Source organism: Eleginops maclovinus, chromosome 11 (assembly GCF_036324505.1).
Source record: "Eleginops maclovinus isolate JMC-PN-2008 ecotype Puerto Natales chromosome 11, JC_Emac_rtc_rv5, whole genome shotgun sequence".
NCBI lineage: Eukaryota > Metazoa > Chordata > Actinopteri > Perciformes > Eleginopidae > Eleginops > Eleginops maclovinus.
In genome coordinates, this window is record NC_086359.1 from 252,212 (window position 1) to 261,650 (window position 9,439).

General features: G+C 45.2%; 2 protein-coding genes across 4 annotated transcripts in view; both read left to right on the forward strand.

Annotated features, from left to right (window-relative positions):
• camk2a (calcium/calmodulin-dependent protein kinase II alpha) overlaps positions 1-2,781 on the forward strand; it is a 4,799-nt gene extending 2,018 nt beyond the window's left edge. Inside the window, exons 3-6 of one of the 2 annotated variants that reach the window (XM_063895199.1) lie at positions 1,267-1,342; positions 1,513-1,607; positions 1,695-1,923; positions 2,141-2,781. In XM_063895199.1, the coding sequence (XP_063751269.1) occupies positions 1,267-1,342; positions 1,513-1,607; positions 1,695-1,923; positions 2,141-2,144 (404 nt within the window). In that variant the 3' untranslated portion in view covers positions 2,145-2,781. Of the gene's footprint in view, positions 1-1,266; positions 1,343-1,512; positions 1,608-1,694; positions 1,928-2,140 lie in introns of those variants that run through there. The other variant, XM_063895200.1, reaches the window with a different exon arrangement.
• Positions 2,782-6,033: 3,252 nt separating this feature from the next.
• rps14 (ribosomal protein S14) lies at positions 6,034-9,145 on the forward strand. 2 transcript variants are annotated; one of them, XM_063895106.1, is made up of 5 exons: positions 6,034-6,126; positions 7,343-7,494; positions 7,581-7,742; positions 8,872-8,948; positions 9,047-9,145. In XM_063895106.1, exons 2-5 carry the CDS (start codon positions 7,346-7,348, stop codon positions 9,112-9,114), a joined length of 456 nt encoding a protein of 151 aa, XP_063751176.1. In that variant the 5' UTR covers positions 6,034-6,126; positions 7,343-7,345; the 3' UTR covers positions 9,115-9,145. The 2 variants fall into 2 exon arrangements, with proteins under 2 accessions (XP_063751176.1, XP_063751178.1); XM_063895108.1 differs by having other exon boundaries at positions 6,095-6,170.
• The last annotated feature ends 294 nt before the right edge of the window (positions 9,146-9,439 follow it).

Sequence of the window (9,439 nt, forward strand, 5' to 3'; positions counted from 1 at the left end):
ATTATTGCTGTTGTTGTTATTGTTGTTATTATTACTATTGTTGTTATTACTTATTATTATTGTTGTTGTTATTGTTGTTGTTATTATTGCTGTTGTTGTTATTGTTGTTATTATTATTATAGTTGTTATTATTATTGTTATTATTATTGTTGTTGTTATTATTGTTATTATTGTTGTTGTTATTATTGCTGTTGTTGTTATTGTTGTTATTATTACTATTGTTGTTATTATTACTATTGTTGTTATTATTGTTGTTGTTATTATTGTTGTTATTGTTGTTGTTATTATTATTGTTGTTATTATTATTGTTGTTATTATTGTTGTTGTTATTATTGTTGTTATTGTTGTTGTTGTTATTATTATTGTTGTTATTATTGTTGTTATTATTATTGTTGTTGTTATTATTGTTGTTATTATTATTGTTGTTATTATTGTTGTTATTATTATTATCATTATTGTTGTTGTTATTATTGTTGTTGTTATTATTGTTGTTGTTATTGTTATTATTGTTGTTATTATTATTGTTGTTATTATTGTTGTTATTATTATTGTTGTTATTATTATTATTGTTGTTATTATTGTTGTTGTTATTATTGTTATTATTATTGTTGTTATTATTATTGTTGTTGTTGTTATTATTATCATTATTGTTGTTGTTATTATTGTTGTTGTTGTTATTATTATCATTATTGTTGTTGTTATTATTGTTGTTATTATTATTGTTGTTATTATTATTGTTGTTATTATTATTGTTGTTATTATTATTGTTATTATTATTGTTGTTATTATTATTGTTGTTATTATTATTATTGTTGTTGTTGTTGTTATTATTATTGTTGTTATTATTGTTATTATTATTGTTGTTATTATTATTGTTGTTGTTATTATTATCATTATTGTTGTTGTTATTATTGTTGTTATTATTATTGTTGTTATTATTATTGTTGTTATTATTATTGTTGTTATTATTATTGTTATTATTATTGTTGTTATTATTATTGTTGTTATTATTATTGTTGTTGTTGTTATTATTATTGTTGTTATTATTGTTATTATTATTGTTGTTATTATTATTGTTGTTGTTATTATTATCATTATTGTTGTTGTTATTATTGTTGTTATTATTATTGTTGTTATTATTATTGTTGTTATTATTATTGTTGTTGTTGTTGTTATTATTATTGTTGTTGTTATTATTGTTGTTATTATTATTGTTGTTATTATTATTGTTGTTGTTATTATTATTATTATTTTTCTGTCCCTCAGTGAGGAAGCAAGACATCATTAAAGTGACGGAGCAGCTCATCGAGGCGATCAGCAATGGAGACTTTGAGAGCTACACGTAAGACTCTTATTGTGAAAATCTTCCCACTGTGTTAGAGTAGACTGTACTCTTATTGTGAAAATCTTCCCACTGTGTTAGAGTAGACTGTACTCTTATTGTGAAAATCTTCCCACTGTGTTAGAGTAGACTACCATTATTGTGACAAGCCTGTGTTTCCTGCCCCTCAGTAAAATGTGCGACCCCGCGGTGACGGCGTTCGAACCCGAGGCTCTGGGGAACCTAGTCGAAGGCCTCGACTTCCACCGCTTTTATTTTGAAAACTGTGAGCTGACCCACACTCTCCTGTAACGATGCCAGACCTTTATTGTGGTACTTCCTGTGTGTGTAACGCTGTGTTCCCCCCCCTCAGTGTGGTCTAAGAACAGTAAGCCGGTCCACACCACCATTCTGAACCCGCACATCCACCTAGTGGGGGAGGAGGCCGCCTGCATCGCCTACATCCGGGTCACGCAGTACATCGACGCCAACGGCACTCCCCGCACCGCCCAATCAGAGGAGACCCGGGTCTGGCACCGTCGCGATGGGAAGTGGCAGATCGTCCATTTCCACCGCTCAGGATCCCCCTCCACGCTCAGCAAGTAAGGGGGGGGGCAGGGAGCCTACTTTAGTATTGCCTTAGCTGTGATTGGCCCTTTAGGTGTTGATTGACAGACGGGCTTCAGACACTAATGTTTTATATATTTGATGTTTGTATTTCATGTGTCTGTTTATCTCGTTCTCCTTGTTTACATGTTGTTGTTGTTGTTGCTGTTGCGGTAAACAAAGTAAGGCTTATTTGTTTTGTTTTTTCTGCAGCTGACTGCCTGAAGGGGGCGGGACTTTGATGGGGCCACAGGCGTCGCCTTGACAACTGATTGATTGACAGCGGGCTAGGCGTGTGACATCACACAGGAAGTTTGAGAGTAGAGGGGCGGGGCCAGCGTACTGCACATCAGCCAATCAGCTTCCTCTTCTCAGCTCTTTGGACTCCAGCCACGCCCCCTTGTGCTCAGCCAATCAGCAGCTCCGAATGTAACGACGTGTGGAAACCTCGCAACTCCGCCAGCATGATTGAGAGGACAGAGGACCGCCTTAACACACCTGTAATTAGATCTTAATTGGCCCCAAAAACACCTCAAAATAAAATCCCTGAATAATAATTCATATTTGACTCAAATCTGGAGATACGAGGTTTCCTGGAACTGTGTTTACTTTATATTGAGGTGAAGTCACCATGGTTACTAATTACTATTAGACCCGTTATCTCGTTATGACAACTAATTAACATAAAGGTCATTCATAACGTCCGTTGATGACGAGGTAATGAGGTCTAAAAGTGATCCTGATCAGCCGTGAGAGAGATTGAATGTAATGAACCTCTCGTTTAATATTTTATATTTGATGTTATTACCGTAAACTAAATAATATGAAACATTATGAATATGATTGTAAAAGTATTTAGTGTTTTGTTCTTCTCTGCTTCCATCGGGCTCGGGGAGCTCAGAGCTTCCATCGCTCCCCGACCTGCGATCTTCCATGACTCCCACCCCCACACCTGTGCTAACGAGCGGGGCCTTAACGAGCTGTCTGCTGCCTTGTTAGTTTTAGATTAGAACATGACGGTGTTTCAGCTCCTGAAACTAAAATCAGTTTAATGTTAAATATAATGAAGGTCTGATGATCAGTACGGAGGCCCAGGAGGAACAACAGCAGACCTCTCATGAGACCGGGTAGATTTCATACAAACTGAAACCTTTCAGAGAAACAAGAAAACGTGACATTACTGAAAAACAACATTGATATTATATATTCAGTTTTACCGTGAGACTGTTCCGGTTCATATTGGGTGATGACAGTTTCCTGTTGGTACTGTTTGTCTCCTCTGGGTCTCCATAGGCCCTCCTCCTCCTCAGTGTTTATCTGTACAGAGGTGTTTCTGCATGAGATTGGACTTTGTGTTTCCTGTTTCGGCTCCGCTTCGTTCTGCTGCCTGTTTGTTTTCCGGCTCCTCCCGTTGACTCTGGACTTGTTAGCGTTGTTAGCATTTCCCGGTGGGAGCAGTTGTGTCTGCTAGCAGCGAGCTAACGAGGTGTTTGATATGTGTTTGTCTGTGAGCTCCGGCTGCTACAGCAGAGCTCCGGCTGCTACAGCAGAGCTCCGGCTGCTTCAACTGGGCTCTGGCTGCTTCAGCAGGGCTCCGGCTTCTTCAGCAGGGTTCCGGCTGCTTCAGCAGGGCTCCGCCTTTTTCAGCAGGGCTCCGGCTGCTTCAGCAGGGCTCCGGCTGCTTCAGCTGGGCTCCGCCTTTTTCAGCAGGGCTCCGGCTGCTTCAGCAGGGCTCCGGCTGCTTCAGCTGGGCTCCGGCTGCTTCAGCAGGGCTCCGGCTGCTTCAGCAGAGCTCCGGCTGCTTCAGCTGGGCTCGGGCTGCTTCAGCAGAGCTCCGGCTGCTTCAGCTGGGCTCCGCCTTTTTCAGCAGGGCTCCGGCTGCTTCAGCAGGGCTCCGGCTGCTTCAGCTGGGCTCGGGCTGCTTCAGCTGAGCTCCGGCTGCTTCAGCAGGGCTCCGGCTGCTTCAGCTGGGCTCCGCCTTTTTCAGCAGGGCTCCGGCTGCTTCAGCAGGGCTCCGGCTGCTTCAGCAGGGCTCCGGCTGCTTCAGCTGGGCTCCGGCTGCTTCAGCTGGGCTCCGGCTGCTTCAGCAGGGCTCCGGCTGCTTCAGCAGGGCTCCGGCTGCTTCAGCTGGGCTCCGGCTGCTTCAGCAGGGCTCCGGCTGCTTCAGCAGGGCTCCGGCTGCTTCAGCAGGGCTCCGGCTGCTTCAGCTGAGCTCCGGCTGCTTCAGCTGGGCTCGGGCTGCTTCAGCAGATCTTACTATAACTCTAAATATATAGTGTGTTTGTATCTGGAAGCTTCTTGATGTTGGAGCCGTGCCGTGTGGTTTATAGCTCTTATTAGTATGGTGTGCATTATAGCTACCGTCCCGCGGCGCCGCTTAGCCCCCGCTCAGGAGCTTTCAGCTGGTTAACTGGTGTTTCAGCCGCTGCTTCAGACTAATCCCAAACATTTAACGGGTTCAATTTATTATCTTTAAAATATTATTTAAATTTAGCCTTACATTGTAAATGAACTGTGGTTTCATTTTATGATGTTTAGTATAAGCTATGATTCAACAACATCATCGTGTGTAAATATAAACTGCTCGGACAGGAACCAGAATATTTAGGAATTAACCAATATTTAAAAGGGATCAGATATATTTACTGTAATGCTTCTCTGACCCCTGCCTGGAACGCCTCCATTGGAACGTGGTGACATCACTATGGAACGCTCGCGCTCCTATTGGCTAGAGCTCCAACACATTAGTGATAGACTAAGGGGGCGGGACATCTCTAATCACAACAGAGCCGGCCAGCTAACCAATCAGAGCAGACTGGGCTCTGGTTTCAGACAGAGGGTGAAAAGAGGAGCTGCAGCACAGGCAGTGTGAGACACAGAGCATGGAGACATGTCCCAGGAGAGACACTAAAGCATGGAGACATGTCCCAGGAGAGACACTAAAGCATGGAGACATGTCCCAGGAGAGACACTAAAGCATGGAGACATGTCCCAGATTGAACAGGTGTTTTATTTAATAGTTTATTAGTGTTACCTGTGGCAACAGGTGGTTTCAGTCTGAAGCGCTCAGTTGTTTTTTTCCCGCTCTGCAGAATAATAATCAGCTTTTATGAAACGATGGATATTTTACTGTATTTACTAATGCTGCATGCTGTGTGTGTGTGTGTGTGTGTGTGTGTGTGTGTGTGTGTGTGTGTGTGTGTGTGTGTGTGTGTGTGTGTGTGTGTGTGTGTGTGTGTGTGTGTGTGTGTGTGTGTGTGTGTGTGTTTTTAATCTTTTTTGGAGTTTTTGGAGTATTCTTCTGAGCCGTGTTTAAAGTGTTTCTGTAAATAAACTGAGGTGGTCACACGCTGTCTTCTGATTGGTCTGATTATTTCATCCAATAAAAATACTGCATCTGTGTATTCATTATACTCGTTACTAAATTAAAGCATGAGAGTATATCATGAAAAATATAAAGAAGCTATATGCATAGCCTGATGTATATTATATAACAAATATAAATGTATATTACAAATGTTCCTTAAATATTATAATAAATAAAAACAGGACAGTAAGTCCCGTTTAGACCTCGTGGGGGCAGCAGCTTTTCTCTATTTGCTATAATTAATCAGAATCAAAATCAGAAATAATTTATTTATCCCAAATTGGGAAGAATGTTTGTTACCGCAGCAAAATACATTACAAAATGAAGCACAGCCATGATGGACAGCAGTCTGTTCAGAGTCCTCCTCTCCACCACAGCCTCAAAGGGTCCAGTTTGATGCCGATGACAGAGCCAGCTTTCCTGATCAGTTTATGGATTCTGCTGGTGTCACCGGCTCTGATGCTTTATAACATCTATAATAAACATGTATAAATACATCAGGTGTATTTCTGGGGGAGACCACGTGGGGGCAGCCTCTCTATCAGTTATAATAAATACATACAAATATTACACTCATTGAAACCACCCTTATATATTTTACTTGTGATATAATAATATAATAAATGAAGGGACACGGTATTGTATAACACATGTAAATATGAGTAGTACATTTAATTTAAACGCGTTATAACATCTATAATAAACTTGATGTATTTCTTGGGGAGACCACGTGGGGGCAGCATCTCTTTCCCGCGCTGGGAGGCCTCATCTTGGGCCCCGGAAGCGGAAGCTCTTTCCTTTCTTGTTTCTGCTCCCTTAGAGACACACAGCGGTGAGTTTCTGTCTCCATATATCCGTCTAATATCTGCCGTTCAGGTAAACATCCGATCTCCTAGCGTCTCTGTCTCTCGCCTGTGATCGTGTTAGAGTGTGTTTGTGGAGGAATTGGGTTTCAGAGTTAAACTCTTGAGACTTTTTTATACCTTTTTCTCTCCCTAGTTCCTGAGAGAAGCGAGCTGATGAATCTCGGCGCCATTTTGTGTCCGAGCCGCGGGAAAGAAACCCGTTAATATAATTTTATTTATAACGAAAAACAACTTAAAGAAGAACAAGAGACTTAACGTTTCTTTAGAGGCTTAACGTCTCTTTAGAGAGAGAAACCAGGTGAAACAGCGCAGGTGAGACTGGGGCTAGCATGCTAACGGTAACATCGTGTGGAGGTCACTCGTAGTCTAACTTCTTAAATATAATTAGTGATTATACATTGATCAATTGATGAAGCCACGCTGTTAATAGTCACTGTTTTACTGAGCTGCAGGTGTAGCGCCATGTGAGCAGTCGGCACCACTGGTACCGACTCCATTATCGGACACATCTAGTTCTTATTAAATCTCAGTAAAGATAGAACTACAAACACGGGTGTGCACGTGGAGCTTGCGGTCTGTAGAGACCAGTACATGTCGGTGGGGGTACCTTAGCATGTACTGGATGTGTGTAATATCTTCCCTTTAATATGTGAGGGCTGCGTCTGAGGTGTCTTATTGGTGTAGACTCTGAGGATGAAGCCCCTTCAGTCTTCTGTGGGCTTTTATTGTGAAATGGCATTTAAAACGGTTTGTTGATCTGAGAGTTTAAAGTTAGTGTTTCTGTTTACCTGAGTACCTGCACATCAAGGGTGACCGCTTTAGTGTCGCTACTGGGACATGTCTCCATGCTGCAGTGTAGTGTCACTACAGGGACATGTCTCCATGCTGTAGTGTCGCTACTGGGACATGTCTCCATGCTGTAGTGTCACTACTGGGACATGTCTCCATGCTGTAGTGTCGCTACTGGGACATGTCTCCATGCTGTAGTGTCACTACTGGGACATGTCTCCATGCTGTAGTGTCGCTACTGGGACATGTCTCCATGCTGTTATTTCTCCTACTGCTCCACTTTTCACACTCTGTGTGAAACCAGGGCCCAGTCTGCTCTGATTGGTTGTCAGCACGAGTAGTGTGTGGCAGCATCAGTGTGTGTGTTTAAAGGTGTGTGTGTTGCTCCTGCAGAACATGGCTCCACGTAAAGGAAAGGAGAAGAAGGAGGAGCAGGTGATCAGCCTGGGTCCTCAGGTGGCCGAAGGAGAGAACGTGTTCGGAGTCTGCCACATATTCGCCTCCTTCAACGACACCTTCGTGCACGTCACTGACCTCTCCGGGAAGTATGTACTAACACACCTGTCGGTCTTGTCTCACCCTGTGCCCTGATTGGTCCTCTGTCTCACCCTGTGCCCTGATTGGTCTGCAGGGAGACAATCTGCCGCGTGACCGGTGGGATGAAGGTGAAGGCGGACAGAGACGAGTCTTCACCGTACGCCGCCATGCTGGCCGCTCAGGACGTCGCTCAGCGCTGCAAAGAGTTAGGAATCACCGCCCTGCACATCAAGCTGAGAGCCACGGGGGGGAACAGGTACACACACTGCATATCAAGCTGAGAGCCACGGGGGGGAACAGGTACACACACTGCACATCAAGCTGAGAGTCATGGGGGGAACAGGTACACACACTGCATATCAAGCTGAGAGCCACGGGGGGGGAACAGGTACACACACTGCATATCAAGCTGAGAGCCACGGGGGGGAACAGGTACACACACTGCACATCAAGCTGAGAGCCACGGGGGGGAACAGGTACACACACTGCATATCAAGCTGAGAGCCACGGGGGGGAACGGGTACACACACTGCACATCAAGCTGAGAGCCACGGGGGGGAACAGGTACACACACTGCACATCAAGCTGAGAGCCACGGGGGGAAACGGGTACACACACTGCACATCAAGCTGAGAGCCACGGGGGGAAACGGGTACACACACTGCACATCAAGCTGAGAGCCACGGGGGGAACAGGTACAACACACTGCACAGCGAGCTGAGTCACGGCCGGGGGAACAGGTACACACTCGCACATCAAGCTGAGAGCCACGGGGGAGACGGGTACACACCACTGCATTCAGCTGAGAGCCTCGGGGGGGAACAGGTACACACTGCACATCAAGGCTGAGCCACGGGGGGGAACAGGTCACACACTGCACAGCAAGCTGAGCCACGGGGGGACAGGTACACACACTGCACATCAAGCTGGAGGCCACAGGGGGGAACAGGTACAACACACTGTACATCAGCTGAGCACGGGGAACAGGTACACACACACACTGCACATAAGCTGAGCCACGGGGGGGCAACAGGTACACACACTGTACATCAAGCTGAGCCACGGGGGGAACAGGTACACACACACACTGCACATCAAGCTGAGCCACGGGGGGCAACAGGTACACACACTGTACATCAAGCTGAGAGCCACGGGGGGCAACAGGTACACACACTGTACATCAAGCTGAGCCACGGGGGCAACAGGTACACACACTGTACATCAAGCTGAGCCACGGGGGCAACAGGTACACACACTGTACATCAAGCTGAGCCACGGGGGGGAACAGGTACACACACACTGCACATCAAGCTGAAAGTCATGGGGGCAACAGGTACACACACCCTGCACATCAATCATCTATAATGAATGTTATCCCCCCCCAGGACGAAGACCCCCGGTCCCGGAGCTCAGTCTGCTCTCAGAGCTCTTGCCCGATCCGGCATGAAGATCGGCCGTATCGGTGAGACAGACACACACACGGTCTCACATACTCTCTCACACACACACACCCTCTCTCCCCCTCTTCAGTCCTGTCTCACCCTGACTTTTTGTCTGCAGAGGATGTGACCCCCATCCCGTCGGACTCGACCCGGAGGAAGGGAGGACGCCGCGGCCGGCGTCTGTAAACTGCTCTGTGACAATAAATGGTTAACAGCATCTGGTCTCTGTTCTTCATTCAGGGGGCTCTGTTCTTCATACGGGGGGGATGGGGGGTTCAGTATTACATAAAGGAGGTGATAAAGGAAGGTCCAGGGTCTCCTAAAGGAGGTGATAAAGGAAGGTCCAGGGTCTCCTAAAGGAGGTGATAAAGGAAGGTCCAGGGTCTCCTAAAGGAGGTGACAAAGGACGTTTCAAAGGACCTTTCCTCTCACCTACAGGACAGCTCTTATCATGGCTGCCACTGACCGGTCATTCCCTCCGTCAGGAACCTTCCTGGGATAGGCGTTCCAC